Here is a 20996-nt window from a genome sequence, read left to right on the forward strand (position 1 = left end):
ATGTCACCTAGTGATCTCGTGGGAGTTAAAAGCCAAGAGGATGTGACCTTAAATGGTTGGCAATGACACAGCATGCTAAGTTTTTAGCTCTTGAAGGATAGAGCATAAGAAGGGTCTTAGGAAGCTAACAGATAAAGGATGACACTATGAGCCAAGGGCACAAAACCACAGTGAAAACAGTTTCATAGTGAGTCCACGTAGGTTAAAATTATCAAAACATTTTGTGAATATTCATCAGGCTCAAGAAGCTGTTTTGGTTCCTACAGTCCGTTGAAATAGATAATTACAAATTTACTCTGACAGTGTAGTTCAGAACTCCTAATTATTTACTAGTTTTTGCTTGACAGTGTGGTGCTGCGTGTCAGACCTGTTTGACATTATCTTATTGTATACATCAGAAGTAGAAATGGAAAAAATCTGCACATTTTCTTTTCCTTTTTTTACAGTGACAAAAGAAGGAAATATTCTATTACTATACTCCATGTCATCAACATTTTTAGGAATTATCCAGTATTTAATTTTTTTTTTATTTTTGTCTTCAGTTACATTTATTGATACTCCAAGCATCTCACTACTACGAGATTTTCCTTATTTTGGAGTTAGGAAAATAGAGGGAACAGATTATTTTTGTTGGTTTGATTATTTTTTATCATCAGATTACTAAGTCTGCTGGTTTCTAGACTAGTTACCCACCCTTTTAGTCTCTCAGTGTTAAGTTTTCCAAAATCTTATATCAACTTTTGCCTCAGAAGCATCCATATATTTGCTGTGCTTTATTTCTGCACTGGGAAAATGTATTCTTCCTGTTAACTGTGATAAATCTGCCCTTTGCATCTGCTTCTCACATTACTGATTAGACAAACAGCTTCTGGCTGGCTTTTCATCTGTTGCTTTGCTCAGTTCTGCATCTGGTCACTACAGACTCTTCTGTGATCACCCTGATTGTTTTCTCATCCTGTCCTGTCCTAAATGCCATGGAAATTGTAAACTTTCTGGGGAAAAGACTTATTTGCATGTTGCTCCACTGCACAGACTATATGTTCAAAGTATTTTATTATTTCTCAAAGATACCAATAATCAATGTTATGGTAATCACCCAAAGCAACCTTCACAAAATTAACTTTACATCCATTGTTTAAATTCAAAACCATCACCAAATGCTGTTGCTCAATGATTCAGTCATGCTCTTCTTTCAGAATACTGTTCTTTTTCCAACAGAATTACTCCTTGAAATATCCTACTTAAAATATGAATGAATAAAACAATGTGAAAAAGTTAATTGAGGTGTTATGTACAGAGAAGGTGGGGCTGTGAAATTAAAGATTTGGATTGGAAAGCACCTTTGTTGTCCATCTGTATGTCTAGTGTAATTCTGAACTGTTGCTGAGTAGTGATTTCTGGCTGTCTGTTCTTACCTTGAATATTTTATTTCCCTGAGTGACAATTTTATGGTCTTCCATAGCAGATTGCTTGGAAATTGCCTTTTCTTACTGGGTAGGGTTTTTATATAGATTTTCTCAAATGCAGTAATATAAAATCAAAAATTAAAAAAAAAAAAAAAAAAAACAGTAAATAGTAGAATGGAGGAAATGTAAAGAAATACATGTGAGATAGCTATCAGGAAAGCAGTCAGAACAAGCAAAACTAAAAAGCAAAACAAAATAATTCTTGAACTGGGAGTCAAAGGAAACAAGAAGGTAGTCTGAGTTCAATAAAACCAATAATAAAAAGGTCACCATAGAATAAGAAAAGTGATAGATTTCATAATCTTTCTAAAATTGAATTATAAAAGATGCTTTTCTTATAGCAATATTTGTGTCCATTTTGATAAAGCATTCAACTAATTTTCTGTAAGGCAGCAGTTAGGGTATCAATGTACAGTTAGCACCTAGTAACAATGACAGGTAGAAATGTTCCTTGATACCTTTATAATGTGAAGTGTAAAGCATTCAAGCATTTTAAAAGGAAAAGCAAGGAGAAAACTTTCGAATGATGCTCAGTTAATTCTGGAAGGTAGGAAGGCAGTATCAGCTGATTAGAGAAGTTAAATGCAGAACCGTGCCTTGAGAATAGGATTCATGGGGAATCAAGAAGTTATTCCTTAGTAATACTGATGCTTTATTCAAAATATTCAAAATATTCAAGTGTATATTATTTACCTAATCCTCATGTGTGGAGAGGAACATCTTATATTTGACAAGCAGCCAAGGTGCGATGAAACAGAAAATGCCAAGCATCTTGCTGCTTGTCAGTAGGGCTGCTCCTTTGCTTTTTGGAAAAAGCTATTTAATAAAGCTCTCAATAGCCCCTCTCACTGATAGTTAATTTCTGTAATAAAATTACTGAGAGACCTCCCAGATTATACTCTTGATTTCAGTAGGATGTACTATATAAAAACTCCAAAAGAGCTCCTTATCTAATCAAGGAGAGGAATCTCCTGACTCACTTTGTCATATTATACAAGTGTAGGTGATCTACCAATGAACACTAACCCCCAGCTCATATTGTAATAAACGCTTTGCTAAATATATATATATATATATATAGTAAACTGAAATGAGATTCACCAATTTCAACATTCTTTTTGGCACATAAAACAAGAGGAAATGGGAGAATTGCAGTATTCTGAAGGGATTGTTCTCATTGATAATGTTTTTAATATTCATATTACTGTTAATACATCATTAAGTTAATGGAAATGTTATTAATGAAAAATGTTCACTGTATTAGCAGAAAATGTTTAAGAATGTGTTCATCCATCAAATATCTGAACATCAAATTAAATGAGGGCAATTCACAGTAAACTGACTTGAAAATAATGAGATTCAAGTTCAGTAAAATAATTCAACCTAAATTAAAACAAGATAATTTTTCAGAGTGCTGTTTTCAGATTCCATTTTTCTGCAGGCACATTCTTGAAAATAACTGCCACCTCTTCTTTAAAATCTTTCTTCTTAATCAATATTTTTTACAGCAGTTGAGATTAGGTTATTCATTGTAGTGACAACAATGTCAATGAACTCATTTGGCCTTAATGATTTGGTTCTGGCAGCAGCTACTAATTCTGCTTACTACAAGACCAAAGGTTTTCATACAGTGGTTGCTGGGATGGCTGACAGGGTGGATTAGTGCTGCTGAGCCCTGTAGGAAAGGGTCACTGCAGCAGTATATGGGGGAGGTTTGTCACTGGGAGAGGTGAAACCTACAAAGAGAGGTTTGGACTTGAGCAAACTAGTCATTGGCAGGTATAAGTAGGATTTGCTTATTGTGTCCTGCTTATCTTTGCCTACCAACACTTCTTTGGGCTTCTAATCATGACTGCCAGACAGCTGTCACCTCTGCAGGGCTGTCAGCTCCTCTCCTGCCTGCTCCCTGTGTTATTTGTTGGTGACGTTTCCAAAAGGAAAATCTTGATCAAGCATGGCACTGCTGGTTTAGAAGGTGAAACTGGAAGACCTTTATCTACTGACAGAGGTTTTTACGCTATGGAAAGCTCCTTTAGGTTTTTATTCTATTTTTGAATTTGCATACAGTATTCTGCACTTATCTATATCTCACTGAGAAATCCTGTTCAATCCAAGTAAATTTTGCATCTTGTTTAAATGAGAGTAATTGCTTTCAGCTGTGAATTATTGCACGTTGGGGTGCAAGTTCTCTAAAGATTCATAGAAAAGTATAGCATATAGTGGTCTTAAGAGACAATTTCGCTTACTTGCATTAGGTAATACTGGCTATGAAATATTGCTTGCCTGCAAAATGATGGCTCAACAGTTCATAGTGAAACATCACGCCATTTCAAGACTTATCTTTCACAGTGCTACATGCTAAAAAATCACTAGGCTGTATATTGAACCCTACATATACAATATTTTATGTAAATGGCAGTGCATGAGAATGTAACTGTTTGCAAAATGGCAACTGAATTGTAAGAAGTAGGAAGTGATTGACAGCTTCTTATTTACATTTAACAGTACCAAGTCTATCAAGCCTCATCCACAGCTGCATTAAGGGTGCTAGCGTAATTTGGTAAACTGGTAGTTTGGATCCACTTAATATGAGTAAATTCATTTAATACTGTGATAGATTCTTCTGTCCAGGTTATATTTTTCTTACACCAACTTCATGCTATGTTCATTCAGAAAGTCCAGAATTTGGATTTTTCACTAGTTCTGTACGCTGCTGTATTACTGCAGTACTTTGTAATGTGAAACAGAATCTTTCTTAACAGCTTGGAGAGTAATTGAAGATTGTTACAGATGTTTCTTCCCAGTCCCAAACCTAAACTTCAGGGAAAAGTGTGCCCCCACACCTGTTTAAGACATGTATCTGAAACGTCAATTGATTTTAATGGCATTGCAAATACATATGACATATATATAGTTTGCAGATTGTAACAGGAGTCCTCAGGACTTGTACACAGCTTCTGAATCAGTTTAACTATATACTCAGTTTAGGAACTAGTCTATTTAAGCATTTTGGTGGATCCATGTATATTTCACTACAGAACAATACTGCTTATTACAGGTGGGAAGATCCGGTTTCGAAAAGGTAATTCATGTTTATACCTGTTGTTTGTCACCCAACTGTTTTGCAAGGAGCACTTAATAGTTATTACAAAAGATAGAGAAAACCAAATGACTAGTTTGAAGAGCTGGGAGGCAATGAATTTAGGTTTGGGACATGAATATTCATCAGATCTAGCTCACCTAAAATCATCAAGCATAACCTTTCTATGGGTAAAGCTGTCAAGTTTGATGTACTGTGCATGCATAACCTGACTTAGAAATTATTAACTTTGAGATGGAAGAATATTTTCAAGCAGTGTTAAGCAGAACATTTTACCAGTTTCCCATTATTATTATTTTTTTTTTCCAGTATTTCTAAAGTTCATTGATTTCAGAGAAATGAAAAGCAGCAGTGTGTAAAAGAGAGAGACAGTACTCTGGAGTAAGGCAACTCCTCCCCCTCCAAACTTTAGAAATAAAAAGAATAAAAAAATGCATTCAGCTAATGTAAAGGGGTAAATTAATCTGTCTGTTGTGTGGGAGTGCTAGATAGAAGTAAAGGCAATAGAAGTCCTTCCTGCTTTCCCTGCTCAGCTGCATTATTTGCTATAATTTTAGGCAGACTGTCTCTCAACAGATTGAAGGGTGTGCAATATCTTGGGAAAATCAGATCATTTAATCATGTCCTTAACTGCCTAGGTGTCACATTTTTAAGCACCTAAGCTTGAGAACTTTGGTCTCTACCCAAATCCTACACATCATAAAGAAAAGCGATGCCACATAACATTATCTAATTTGTTTTTCTGAGTCACTCAGAAATAAATGCTGAAAACACTGTAAGTTATGGTTTAATAACAATGGAAATCTCTTTTCTCCAAGGGAAAGTCCTAAGACAATCCTAATCCTAGGACAAGGATGTTTAGGGTTGATTTATACCTCAGAATATGATGTTTCCTATGTTTATTCTAATATAAAAATATTCCCTGTATTCTTACAAATTCCTAATTCCTTTAAAAATACTAGCTAGGCTCTGGTATTTAATTGTGCACTACTTTATGAACTATATTTCTTTTTTGTCCATTGTTGCTTTTTAATTTCATATTTATTTTGTCAAGCTAGTTTATATCTCACTTTGTTTCATTTCTTCCCTGAGAGATTTGTGCTTTTGCAAGTCCTCCCAAGCAAGGAATTTTAAAAGAAATGAGTTTCAACAACAGTACTGTAAATAAAATAGTGAAGATTTCCTTCAGACAAACTCTGGTAGAAGTTTGTCTATTACACAAACAAATAAACAAAAAGTCAGCCAAAAAGATGTGTTAGGAAAAACTAAACTGAAGTACTTGGTAAGATAAAAGAATGCGAAATAGAGAATCAAATATCTCTAGATGTCAGATTGTTATTTATTTATTTATTTACAAGCAAATGTCTGTCTTGACTTCTACTAGCAGATTATTTTGGTAGTGGAAAGGAAGAAAGATGCAATGAGATGGACTCATGCTGCACAATCTAGGGAAGAGCCTTTAATAGCTTGTTTATTTTACAGGGTTGCACACTCCAAAATTCCCAAGTGTAAGCCATCACATTTGACAGATTTGAGTATGACCAGAGGCCTGAACCAGCAGCCTGTCATGTTCAACTATGCCAAATACTTTTAATACCAATGTTGGAGCAAAAGAGCAGAGGCCAAGCAGCTCATTGGTCTCAGGAGGCTCCAAGACATTGCTGTGTTACAGGCAGACCATGGCCAACTGCAAGCGATATCTTAATACAAGGAGGAACAAATCAACCTTACATTTCCTTAAAGAAAAAGCTTGAATAAGTGAATTTAAAAAGCAATAGGGTGTTGGAGTCTGCCTTTTTGTTGTAAGAAGCGGGAATCCCGTGAAGTTTTTTGCACATACCTGTAGCAGTCAACTTTCTCTTTTCTGTATGTGGAAGCCACTGCTGACTTCTTCACCTGGTTAATCCGTGTAAAAGTCTATTTGAAGGCTCCTGCAACTGGCTTTGGATTTAGGCTTTGGTTTAGGACCATCTTGTCTTATTCTTCACAAGCACTAATTACAGTGATGTTTTGGCTCAGCACCTATGTTTCTGAAGAAAGAACCTGAGGCCAAAAGCAAGTATATGCTTACTCCACTGCATGAATCAAGTCCATCAGCAGGGGAAAATCACCAGTACCAAGCGAGGGAAAGGACACATACCATGCTTAACTGGTGAATTTAGAGTACTCCGTAGCTACTTTGCTTTGGAGAAGTACGTACACATTCTCTCCAGTCTCCATTTTTTATATAGTTATAGAAAATAAATCCTTAACTCATTTTACTATCAGGTTTGTAACAGTCACCTGTGTATAAATTTCTCATGATCAGAAAATTAGAGTGGGGTTACTTGAGTACTACCTGATGTTCACAGCAAATCATTCAAATTGCTCTGCTAGATGCAATGGAAACATTAAGAGGTGCCAACTGAAAAGCAGAGCTTTGAAGGAAGGATGAGAGAGCAAGTGTCTTTATTAAGCTAGTGAGCTAGCAAAAAGTGGAGGAAGGTCAGAGGCCTGACTCTGTTCTGTTTTTCTACTTCTTTGGAAAAAGTCACAAAACATCAAGATGATTGAAGAATTGCCTCCATGATACTGCTGTGCCTTTGCAGGGACTGAGGCAATGTAGTCAAGAAAAGGGAGCAGTGTTTTTGGCAAGGGTCTCTTCTGGACAAGGGAAAATGGTAGTCTTGGTTTATTTGTTAACAATTAAATACTTGAATAAAAGTTACTCCTCTCATAGTTATTCCTCTCTCTCATATTTTTAAGAAAATACATTAGCACAATGGTCTTGATTGTTACCAAATATAAGGTTAGGTGTCTCTTTATCCCTTACTGTATTCCTTCAAAACCATTTTGTGCCATTTTGTGACAACATGTTTATCCCAGTTAACCTGTACCTTTCCTGGGTGTTGAAATTTTAGAGCTTACACTTGAAATTTAATACTTTTTATAAGGGAAAAAACAGTTGCTATTATACACATTGATTATCTCTAGAAGAGCTGTAATCAGTAGCAGTACATACTGTATGTGTTGGGGATATTAAGAAATAAGTTTCCAGCCTTCCATAAACTTTTCTCTCTATTGCAATAGCCTCTGCCCTTTAATATCCCCTGCCCCTGAAAATTTTATCTTGTCTGACAGAGAGCAAAGATTGTCTGAATTCTGGGTTCAATGGGAGAGAACAGGTCAAATACAGGTGAAAAGTAAGCATACAAAGTACTTGTGTAAAGACACTGCTCTTTCGCTGCTAGAGTTGCATGGGAGACACTCACCGCTTCAGGCCATGTGCCACTGTCTGTAGTGCCCTTTGTCTCTTCTGTCTGTGCCTAGGGTAGAGACAGCATGGCAATCTGATTCTCCAAATTCTCTGTTCCTTGCTAATGTTTAGAGCTCTGACCTTTGTAGGTAACATCCATCCTGTTTTCATGCAGGAGGTGAGTGTTGGCATCCCTCTTCACCGCAATCCATCATATTTCCACAATCTTCTGCTGTCTGGTCTTTTGATGTCTTTCTTGCATTCTAATTATTTCTGCAACATCACAGAGTATTTTCATTCTCAGTTCTCTTAGCAGGAGGTAAAGAGGATGCCAGTCCTTTTTGTTCTGCTTCCAGCAGAACTGCAGGCTTTATGCCCATCCATTTTTTTTTCTCTTTTTCACATTGAAAAACTGCATTGAAAAGCTCTGGGTGCACTGGTTTGGTAGCTTTTTTTTTTTTTTTCCTGATAATTTTAGATTCACTTCCCCACTTTCATAGCTTTCCTGGACTTATTTGGGCTTTTTTGGGGGTGGTAACAATGAATAGGAATCTTGCTTTTTGTATTACTAAAGTTATTTACAAGTTCACACAATCACAAGGATAAGTTGCACTGATGTGCCTTGATTGCAACCCCTGTAATTACAACCACAATGTAGTCATCAGTTTGGAGAGAGTTTTAACCTGGCTCTGATGTGATCTGTCCTACACAGCGAAGTGAGCTGGCTGGAGGAGACCAGACAGCAGTGCCCTGCAGGTAACTCTGTCCTGAGCAAGATGCAGTAGGCCTGACACATATGGTCTAGTGGGTTGACAAGGTATCTCAAGTGCCAAAGTCTCCTCCATTCACTGTTTGTATCTGCTGCTACCATTCACATAGCTGCCCATGCCACCACGTATACAGCTGTGGTGAGCTGTGGAGGGCCAGCCAGAAGGCTTTTATCACCACTTCTCATTTTCTTCCATCACCAAATCCACTTTCTGTCCCTTGGTGCTGATCTCTGTGCACATCCTAGTCACCCCAGTATCCCTGAGAAATGTCTAGAATCAAAGTAATTAAACACTTGGTAGATCTTGACACATTAGGGAAGTAAATATTCTCAAGCAGTAATTTAATAATATATTTATGACATACCTACAGGAGTATAATTCATTATTTTTCTCCTCCTGAAGATGCTTAGAAGGCAGAGACTGAGAGGGGTCCCCTTTTCAAAACCAGCAATCCAAACCATGCTGATAAGCTGTGTCAAGAGTACCGTGAATTCATGAGTACAATTTTTCTCTTTCAGTCGATCTGGCAATAACAGTAATTTTGGTACTTTGTCCATGTGAAAGACAGAACTCGTAGTGAGATGCATTAGTGCATCACCTTTTCGGCTGAAAGAGGGAGAGAGTGATGGCTTTTAATGGGCTGTTTCTCTGAACTTCAGGTTGAAAACAACCAAGAGAAATATTCTGTTATCCAGAAGGACTTTAACCTTCCAAAGGGTTTGGGTTCTTATTTTTTCAAAGGAAATTGTTTGTAATACAGAATACAGAAATGCCTCCAGGAAACATCTGCCACTGTACTACATGACTCTGTAACTAGAAAGAATGCAGAAAAGTTTAGGATGCATAAAATGTCACAATCAGTTATTGTTGGTTGCCCTTCTATATAGATTTTATCAAAAACTTCCCTTTTCTGTTAAGGGAACTTTCGGTATTTTGGCTCTTGTTTTACATTAAACTGAGTGGGGTTTTTTGTTTGTTTGTTTGTTTGCTTTTAAATTGTTGAAAGATATATTGAAATATGTTTGATTTAAGAAAAAATATATATATCTTTTTAAAGTTTTATTTCAAGCATCTGTTTTTATGTTCTACATTATTTTCATAGCTATACTTTTTTTCCTATGACAAGTATAAGGTAAAATATTTCACTGAAAATGAATTTAGAAAAGGGTGGTTTTGTTCAGTGTTAAGTGAAGTTTTCCATAATGATTTGGAACATCAGTAAAATAAATTGAAACATCTGAAATCTAAGATATGAAAATAATTTTTGCAGTCTCCTACTATACCTGTTTTCTCAGTGAAAAAGATGTACTATTTCTGACTAATATAATGTAAGTACAGAGTGAAATTTCAAAATGAGTTCCTCAATCAAAATTGAGCAAATCTGGCTTTTTTAAATATTGTGAAATGTTTCTATTTCTATTAGCATAGCAGTACTTTATCAAATATGTTTTGATTAGAAATTTCCAGCTAGCTCTTTATCTAAATACACCAATGATATTTTGCCCTGTCAAGTTCCAGAAGCCTGATCTGCAGCTCACTTCCTACAACCCTCTCTTCTCCAGACTCCTAAAAATTGGATAGAGATTAGGTTGAATCCTGAGGTAATTGTTCCATAAATGAGCTCCCTCTAATCTCATTGGCAAGATGACAAGCACATGGCACAGGAACTTTTTAAGAGGAACTTTTTAAGAGACCAACAAATATTGGGTATCGCTCACATATTTATAAAAAATATGTATGTTTGGAAATTTTCAGAGATAGAATTGATCCCAACTGTGATCTCAGAGCAGAAAAGATATTATGGATCAATGGCTGCTGTTAATGATCATGTGAAAGGTGACAATATAACATGAGGCACAACTGAATAATATTTAAAATTGATGCAAAAGTCTGGCATGTGACAGAATTAAAGATAACATTAAACTCTTCAAATAAAATTTATCTAAAGCTAACCAATTTCAACAACCTGGATGCCCTAATAGAACTTTACTGCAGAGAGAGAAAATCTTAAACAATTGGGGAATGGAAACAATATCAAATAAATGCTGAGGTGACTGAACATCTGCAAATAAGAATCTTACTTCTGGAATCTATGTTTTCTGAACACAGCAGCCTGACCTTCATGGAGGAAAAAGAGGCTAGAAAGAAATAAAAATCATGAGAAAAAAAACCTCCAAATCTCAAAAATGAGTAAAAACGTTCCATGAAACAGTTTATTAAAAGAGAATTAAGAACAAAGAAATGCCTACACTGGATTAATATATATATATATATATTTTTTTTTTTTTTTCTGGGAACAGCAAATTTTAAGCAGTCTGGCTTTGTGTGAAGAATCGTGCACATCTGGTATAATTAATTCACCCTGCACATTTCCTCTTAGAGAGCCTTTTACTCTCTCTGTCTTCATATGGCTCCCTGTTTTCATGTGAGTTACAAACTACAATGGTTTTGAGCTGTTATGTTTTCTGCGAAGTTTAATTAAAATCAGCCAGCAGTTATGACCAGCCAGCAGTGATGAGCAACGGCCTGAAGACCAGATGTGCACAGAGCATGAACATGTAAGTCTTTGTTGCTAAAATGCTAAAAATCAGGTCGTGCAGAAAGAAAGAAGAGAAAGTCCGTTTCTCCTTCATACTAAAGCAGTAATCTGGGTCTTTACTCAGCAAACCCCAGGAAAAGAGCAACAAGTATGAGAGAGAGGCTTGACAAACAAAAACAGGAAACGAAATAGCTTTGTGTTCAGCTTTCCTTGTTGTTTGTTAGGCAGATTGTTGTCATAATTCTGGCTATGAGCGTGTAAGCCCATTAGGCTTCAGATAATAGGCTTACCCTCTTATCTGAAAATATTTGTGTGGATCAAAAGCCCCTTTAGGAGTCAACCTAGAAGCTTTTCCCACAGTTACAATTTGTTGCTTAACTTAACAAGCCAACACCCTTTCAAAATGTCACTGTCTTGAGACATGTAGGGGGAAATTAACTTGAATGTAGGAAGGTGCCTGTTGCTTCCAACTTTCCAGGTAAAATTCACCCCATACTTTCAGAAGTGTTGCATTTCCAACTGTGCTTTCCTCATGCCAGTAGGAAAGAAGACTACCAGGGAGTGCTGCACAGAGGTGACAAAGAGAGATGTCCATCACTAAGATGTTACTTAAAAGAAAGAAATTACAAACAAAATGTAATGCTTGTCATCCTCTGCAAAGAACTATGTGGGGTAACAAATGCCCGTTCCAAGCCAGAAATAATTCCCAACCTTGCTTTGCCCCAACACCAAATCTGCATAAAACTGCTGTTTTTAAGTGTTGATATTTCATGGAGTTTTATGGGATGAATATCATGAAAAAATAAACAGATATTTATGTCTCGTCATTCTTAGTTACATAGTTACGTGTGATTTTTCTTCAAATTGAATTTAGTCAATTATTAACAAGAAAAATAAATCCCTCCATTCTGTACATCAGCAAAACCAGGATAGATAGTTCTAACAGATATTCTTAAACATGATACACTATGCACAGAGGGGAGGTTACCAGTATATCAGGACTTTAACATCAGCCAAATAATTACTGGGAAGAGTAAATCCTCTGAACAATTATCAGGAGGATCTGTTTGGTTTCCTCATGTAATTTAAAGACAAGGTTCAGTAAAGATCTTTGATTTTTTCTCAGCACTTTCCCACCCAGCTGAACCTGTAACTGGTAGTTTACAAAGGTGAATGGCAAATCGGGCTTATCTCAGGGTGTTTAAGGTTTCAATATGATTTTCCTTCACATACTAATATGGATCCCATGAGATATTTCTTTATGCTTGTGGGATCTCATTTGTCTTAATTTGGGGGGGAATGCAAAGTGACCATATACAAAGTGAAGAACGACATTTTTACTTCTTGACTAGGTAGCAAGGAATAAAGTTGCTTTTATATTTTCTGAAGAATCACAAAGGCACTGTAAATTGTTTATTTATGTCCATTCAGCTGATGTTAATTAACTTGTCTGAATCTGCATTTTAAAAATTTAAATGTATCTTGGATCCAAACAGTGTATTAAAAGCATAACACACAGCAGCGGAAAGATAAAACCATCAAAAGCTTTTCTCCTTTCGTTTGTTATGATATTGTCAACAGTTCTTGTTAGAATTATTTCCTTACATCTTGCTTCGGCCCTATATTACTATTTTCCATAAGCTGTTTGAAATGTAATTAAAAATGGATGCTGTTTATCTGCCTCATGAAAAAAAAAAAAAAAAAGGAAAAGAAGAAAAAAAAAGACTGTACATTCCAGGAAAAAAAAAATCTTTTTTTTTTTTAAATGTTGGATATTTATTATTTTATTGCAGTAACACTTGCCTAAATTCCATTTTGCAAAGTTCCTTTGTTGATACATTCTGTTATGAATTTGGAACTAGTTAATGATTTTCTGCTGTCCCTATCATGTCATATTAAGCATTATATTCAGAAATAAGTACACCATCATACATAAGTAAACCATCAACATTTCTGGCAAAGACTTATTCAGGTCCTGAGTTGTGGGTTCTACAAGGTATATATATAATTACCCTGAGAAATATGAATCTTCCATCAATTCATTTTTCTTCCTGCAGGCTCTAAAACCAAATTAGTTCTTAAAGCACTTATTAAATGCTTGGAAGAAGAAATATGGAAATACACTGACCTTGCAAAAAATGCATTTTGCTCTAATTGTGCTCTTGGGCTATGGTGGGATAGAATTTTCTGACTGTATCTTCTAGATTTGTTTTGAATGTGAAATAAAAATCCTCCCAAAATGATGCTGCATGAAAGCAGATCCATAAATGCATTTTTATTCTTTCTAATTGTAAACAATTTTCCTTAGAATGTGCTAAATAAATGCATTTTGAAAGGAACATGACACCATTTTCTATCAGTGAACCCAAAGTAATTCAGGATTAACGCTTCAGTGGTTGCCTTGTTTGGATATGGCAGGTAATGCATTACACTTGCTGAGGAAAAGGCAGTGAAGTATGAGTCCAACTGGCTACATTTTTTTATTATTATTTTTTTTTAAGCTATGAGGATAGAATAGCTATAATGAAATTTATAGCCCCAGTAAGTTTCTGGTTTGATTCAGGGCCTGGGTTTTTGCTCTGGCAGCCTGTAGCTTGAAACAAAGTATTGATTTTATGAACTCTGTGCCATCTTGAATTTGTCAGCGAAGGGTCAGTGTAGCTATTTTATGAATAATGAACAGCTGAGCTCACAGTAAAAGATTTAAAATGGATTAATTCATGATGAATTGAACTTTGAACGAGAAAGTTTGCCAGCTGATATATTGGCATGCTAGTGAGGAGTTGCTTTGAGTAAAACAGTCCAATTATTTTCTTATCTTTTCTTCTTAATGAGCTAAGAGATCATTTCTTTTCTCAAAAGTCTATTAAGGGAGTAGATATAAAATCTTTATTTTAGGCTGAATCTTGCCTTACTCTCCTGAAATGGGTTGAAATATGGGCATCAGAAAGGATGATGGTTCATGGCAGCAGCCTGGACTGCATGTTAATATCCATTTTACTGGTGCATGGTAGAAAAGCAACGTGCGCCTCCATGTCGTGAAGGCTGATTTATGCATTGTTTTCCCTGCTTTATGGATTTAAGTGTATGGCATGGACTGGCGGTAAATGAGTTCTGTCTTCCTTTTGCAGGGCTAAACTTGTACAAGTAGCGTAGGGAACGTACTAAGTTGAACGTACTAAGTTCAAGTTTTTTTCTCTGGACATCTGGGTTGTCATATCATTCATATACTTTCAGACTTTTCCACTTACCCATTGGATGTATCTGACTAACTAGTGGATAAAATGCCAACCTTTGATTCCTTAAGTCCCATGCAATGTAGATACCTTGAGCATCAGTAACACAGATCTTACACTCTAGATAGCCACTCACTCCACAGGTGGCTAGATTTTGGGATTTTGCCCTTTTTTTTTTTTTTTTTTTTAAAGGCACTGTTGTCTAATTTAAATAACTATCCAGTGTAAGTGAAGGTGTCCTGATCCCAGACGCTACAGTGGAACAGTGTACTAGCAACCCATTTGGCAAACATAGAAGTAGGCTATACAAATGAAAGCAATTTTCATATTTCATTTCTCATACCTATGCTGTTTGTATGACTTATTGTGTAGAACCATCCAGTGGCTCTTAGAGAGAGGCATGGAGACCTCCGTCATCTTAGGTTTCAGTCACATAAATCAGACGGCTGTGTGTAGCCAAAGAAAGGGGATAACACCTCATTGCTCACAGAACCACAAAAATCACAGAATGTCTGAGATTGGAAGGTAATCTGATCCAACCGCATGTGCAAGCAGGGCCACCTAGGGCAGGCTGACAGGACGGTGTCCAGGTGTCTTATGAAGATTTTCAAGGAAGAAGACTCCATAACCTCTCAGGACAACCTGTGCCAGTGATCTGGCACCTTCACGTAAAAAAAATGCTTCCTGATATTCAGAGGGAACTTCTTGTGTTCTTCCATTTTGTGCCCATTGTCTTAGGTCCTGTTGCTAAACACAGCTGAGAAGAGCCCAGATCTGTCCCCTTTTCACCCTTTCTTCAGAAATCTATACACATTGGTAAGATGCCCCCTGAGCCTCCCTTCCTCCAGGCTGAACAGTTCCAGCTCTCTCATCCTTTCCTTATAGGAGAGATGCTGCAGTCACTTCATCATCTTTGGTGTTGTCCATTGGACTTTCCAGTAGATCTATGTCTCTCTTATACAGTGTTGTACTCTTTCATACTCTGTTGCTCATCCTCAGTCTCTCTTAGTGTGGATTCATATATCCTCAAACACAAATGGAAACACTCTAAACTCAGGAATTAAGTTTCCTTTTATTCCTGAGTTATACCTTTCTATCACGGTCTCAGATCTTTGATTTATCCTCTAAGATCATTTCCCCCAACTGCAGAAATACACATGGGCACTGTTTTACTTATACCAACTGTGATAATGAACAATTTAGAAGTGTTTAAAGGCCTTCTGCCACGTTTTGAAAGCACAGAGTTGCTCTAAAAATCAAGTAGAGGTAGTTTTGCTAAATGTGTTTGTTCAGAGTCCCTGGATCTCATATCCATATATTATGGCCTCTACATAGGTCTCTGAGGTAATGTGAATTCCTCTTGCATTAGCAAGTATGTGACTAAGGATTTCTCATTCCTAAGGAACACATGCCAGGATCTTAGGTCTAGTATTGTGCTCTAAAGTCCTTTATATGCAGTACAAAGCACGTGACTAATAAAGTGTTATTTTTCATTCAGAGTTACAAACCTCCCTAGAGATAGCATTTTTTTGGCTTAAATGAATGCTTTAAGAGAAAAGGGTTTTGTTTTGTTTTGTTTTGTTTTGTTTTTCTAGAGCTGTATTCAACAAGCAGCAGCTCCTGCTTCTGCTTGCAAAAATCAGTAATGAACCAAAGAAAAAAATGTGAGCAACTTGTCGAACTGTGCCAAAGGCTGGGTGCATTGAAGAAACTAGACTTTTTGAGCAAACTTGATAGTACATTGATTGGAGTCTTGCTGCCTTCATATGTCTGATCTGCTTGTGAAAAGCTCTTTTATTTGCACACGGAGGCCACTTTGACTGGAGGCAATCTCAAACATTAATGAAATATGCCACTGTTGAAACAAATTCCAGGCATTGACTCAGCTTGTCATTATGGTGGACTTCTTTGAGCGGGCAAGTTTAAGGAAAGTGCTGAAAATAGAAACGGGAAGGGTGGAAGGAACAATCATTGTGGTTGTGCCCTCCACCGTGTCTTGTCTGCAATTAAGAGACTGCTTTGATTTTCTACAACAAGTACTGTAAAAGGAGAATAGTTTTATGTATCCATGGAGCTAACAGTTTGTAAGTACTACTACTTCTTATCATTACCTTCAGTATTCATCTCCTACCTAATTGCATTTTGTACTTTCAGCCATCACTGAAAACATCCAGAAAAAATTGTTGCAGGTTTCTGCGGGCCTTCATTATGTAGGGTAAAATAAAGTATTTTCTGGATTGTGTCATTGCTTCTTTGCCCTGGAGATCTGTTGCTTATCCACCTGTTGTGTAAAATAGTGTCTTATCCCATATAAAATATTCCTTATTTGGTTCATGTACTTCAGTGTGTGAAAATTGGATTTTAAGTTCACAGAGAGGACCTCTTATGAGCACTAAATTAATGAAGCATTTCTAGAGAACAAAAAATAGGATGTGGTTATGTTATCATAAACTGTTACACGCATTCACAATGAGAGCAGTGGCTGCTGGATTACTGGCTTGCTCTCAGTTTGCTGATTAGAACCCTGGACCTCAGCAGCTCACAGCAGGTTGAGGTGAGCTGAGCTGAGCTGAGCTGAGCTGAGCTGAGCTGCCACGTGTCTAGGTGGAGTAGAGGCTTTGGGCTATTAGCTGAAAAAATGCTGGAAAGTCTCTGCCAGGAATATGCAAAGAGTGATTTTGAAGAGATATTAGCCAGATTTGAGACGATTCCTCCCAGAAACAACAAAAGGTACATCCTTGATGTGAAGATTATGGCTTGCTAAATTTCAAGGCTCTTCTCCAGTTCCTCTTGAGATCCAAGGGTTTCTCAAAGAAAAGGTTTCCAGAACTTGTCAAAACAAGGCATTTTTCTCTTAGCCTCAGTCTCCTAGGTAGCAAAACTGCATTTGCTGACAACTTTTTTTAAATAAATCAACGCAAGGCTAATACCCAACAATAACAGAAAACAGATTTTGCCCAAGTTCTAAGTAGCTAAAATGTGTTTTGATAAAGGGAAATGGCATCAGGCATTAATAAACAGCAGTGGTAACCTTACTTGTCATAAACAGTGTAGGGTGCGTGAAAAAGAGACAAGTAAGTAAAAGATAAATCTTAGGCAGTATATTAAAAGCCTATGCTAAGTCCCTTAGGTAGTCTGACAATAAATAATGTCAATATTGTTTTGATGAGGGTTAGGAGGAACAAAAACAAAAATTATATGAGAATTTGCTGAAGACTATGAAGAATGGGTTTTCAATCTCAAGGTGATGCACATATAATTTTACCAGATTTTCTAGTTTAAAGGAGAAATTAATATGCATGTGGTGTTCCAAATTATAAATGAGGCATCTTCATTATTCAGAAAATATATTTTCTCATCTGATAGCAACTATACTCTCTAGAGATGGGAAAAGAGGTCTGAAAAGGTGGAAATGGTGTGTGACAAAAGCAAAGAGATTTAACTGCATGACCACGTTAAAACAACTCTGGACAATGCACTAAAGTAAGCACAATACAATGATCTTCATTGCTTCATGATATGTTTTGTTGTAGTTTTCATTTTTTACTTTATGTTATAAAAAGGACGATTAAAAAGATTGTGTCAAGTAAGAATCAGTCCCTCTAATAGTCCTTAGAAAAATGACATACAGAAAAGAAAGCAATTTGGGATATTCTCATTTTTACAGGCATACTGTATTATTATGCATTTGTATTAAATATATAAATTATTAGAAATCTGAGGGGATGAAAGTCCTCAAATTTAGAAAACATTTTGACCACTTATCATCAGAGAAAAAATTACAGACAAATATAGTTATGGCTCTGAAAGGTCAGTGGTGGAAGTGTCAAAGTAATCTTCTACGTATCTTACAAGATGGCCATGAGTGTTGCCAGAACCTACTAATAAGCCACTGGTGAGTGAGGTGTGATGAGTGTGAAACACAACAGAGAAGATATAATAGAATGGATTCATAGTCATTTTTGTCTGGCAACTTCAGTTGTAGAGAACAAATGTCATGTTTATATTTTATGACTCAGATGAACTATTTCAGAATTTAGAAAATTTGAATCTTCTTACTGAGAAAAATGAGCATAAATGAAGTAGCAAACAATAAAATAAAATAGTGAACAAATATGTGCAAACAGAATTAAATGTTGATCTTTGTTCCCAGGGCCTTAGACTCAGGAAACTGATGGTCAAGTATTAATCAACATGAATGTCATACATTAGAAGTTCATGTTGCTTGTGCAAGTGCCCAATACATAGGATTTGGCTTATGATTGTTTCCTTTTTATTTTATTAATGAAGGCATATTATCTTTTCTAAAACCAACCTGCATTTCAAAATATCTATTTTCTTATTGGTCTTTAAGGTTCTTGGTCTTAATAGTTATACAAGGTATATTCTTTTGTGGTGCATACCATTTGAATCTGGCATTTAGCATCACTGAAATTCCATATCACATTAGACAGTGAAAAATGTGGACAGTATAAGTAACTAGTGAATGAGAGAGGGTTCTTAGGTGCATGTGGGGTGCATAAGGTTTGATATTGTAATTGCTTAGATATGAAATTGCATTTTAAAATCACTTGTATGTATATTACCTAGCAATGTTGCAGAAGTTGTATTTATTTCTAGTCATTGTACTCAACAGAGGAAAGCGCAGCACTGTAATAAATTCTTGCCCTCTGAAATACATTTACCTTGTCACTGGAGTGGCTTGTAATGTGATTTTCTACCGTTCACAAAACCAAAGTAATGCTTGCTGCAGTTGCTATGATACAAGACTAGTGCACTGAACTTTCTGGTGCAGCACAGCACACATTTTGTAGCATGCAGTTCTCTGTCACTGCTGTTAGGCCTTACATGAACAAGTGAATTTAACCTCACAAAACAATATTCACAGATATTTTCCTAGCTTGCTCTGAGCAACTGGTAGTAATAGTACTCAGCTTTAACCAGACTGTAGGACTGAATTTTAGTTTTAAGGAGGGAATCGCAGAATCTGACCTCAAAGGTGGCCCATGATGTAGGTTACAGCAGAACAAGGTGTTCTCTCTCTTGTGTTATAAGTATACTGCTATAATGATTTATATTGCAATAAACTAAGAGTCGTAATGTAACACTATGGAGAAACACTGATCAACTTCAACTTCACTTCCATGGAAAAAACAATGCTTTTGTGAGACTAGGTAGATGACATTTCTGTAAGAGTAGCTTTTCTCTCATTTACATCCTCTGCCTCAATCTGCCAAAGCAGAAGAGTTGACAGCCTGTGTTTCTTGAGAGATGTATAACGTGTTCTCTGTCAACCCTGGCGACTGTACTGTCAGGGATCCTATTTTGATGACATTGCACCCATGAGACAAAGGCTTAAGACAAGAAAATAAAACTTTTGGAAATACTGGCTTCCTACTGACAGTTGATTAGGCTGCAGAAGAAATGCTCCTTTTATTTTTCTGTAGCTTGGAAATCCATCAGGTGTTTTCCAACCTATTAATAATGCTTTGGCTAGCAATACCAGGTAGGTTTGCTGGATTTCCCTGCCAGTGTACTGAATGTGATTGCAATGAAGCATGAAACAACCTTTTTTAATGACTTACACTACTGCTTGCTTAGAGCTGATGTTAAATTTTTAAAAGACAACTGGGTCTTTCATTAATTGAACAGGCAACCGCTTGTCAGTGAGTGAATAATTAATTTAAAAGTCTGAAAACTAATATTCACCATACATTGGGAAATAGTACTGAAAATTTTCTGGTTAACCTCTTGAAGAATAAATAATTGTGTCTATAGATTTTGACACTTTCTTCCTATTGACACACAGTATGTAAAGTCGATGTGCTTCTTTCTCTGCAGCTGGGATGACAGCAGCTCAGTAAGTAGTGGCCTCAGTGACACTCTTGACAACCTCAGCACAGATGATTTGAACACCACCTCATCTGTCAGCTCTTATTCCAATATAACTGCCTCTTCAAGAAAGAATGCTCATGCCCAGGTAAGTAGCTTTCCATTGCCATTTCTTGCAACTACACACAAGCATGTGGGATGACAGGAAAAAAATAAGAGGAAAAAAAAAAGATAAAAAAAAGAAAAAAAGCTTTAGAAACAATATTCCAAAACAAATGAAATATTCATATTTTATAATCTCCTCTATTACAGTTATAGGTGAGAAGCTCTGAGTAGGAACCAACCCTGACCTGTGGGCTGATGTCCCAGTTTCCCTGGCCTGCTCTGCTCCCTTGCTGAGGGCAGACAGGGCAGGATCTAGCCAGCCAGGGCTTGCTCCACTCATGAAAGCTGTAGGATGGGCCCCAGCTGGCAAGACCCTGCCCTGCCTGTCCTGGGAGAGTCCCCAGTGCACCTTAGCACCAAAAAACCCCACACCATTACTGAATCTGTGATGAGTGCATTTCAACTCACTTCATTGCATTTGGAGTGAATATCTTTTGCAACAGACAGCACAACTTAAAGTGAAATAGTTTTCATTTTTCATGATCTGACACGTATCAGAGACAAACTGCATAGGTTGTACTGTCCTTTCCCTATTTTCTCCACTGGGAGATAAAAGCCAGAAGTGGGGAGTCCATATTTTGTAGAGCTTCCTCTCCCCAGTTCGGTGCAAGAATGGAAATGGCCTATGGGAATGTCATCTATAATTTGCTTTC

The 20996-nt window shown here is 36.7% G+C and overlaps 1 protein-coding gene across 1 annotated transcript in view; it reads left to right on the top strand.

The window, feature by feature from the left end:
* NAV3 (neuron navigator 3) overlaps nt 1-20996 on the top strand; it is a 423218-nt gene that overhangs the window by 334659 nt on the left and 67563 nt on the right. The window contains 1 exon segment of the mRNA XM_083807523.1: nt 20188-20326. Within this exon segment, the coding sequence (XP_083663649.1) occupies nt 20188-20326 (139 nt within the window).

This window comes from Anser anser (genome assembly GCF_964211835.1).
Source record: "Anser anser genome assembly, chromosome: 1".
NCBI lineage: Eukaryota > Metazoa > Chordata > Aves > Anseriformes > Anatidae > Anser > Anser anser.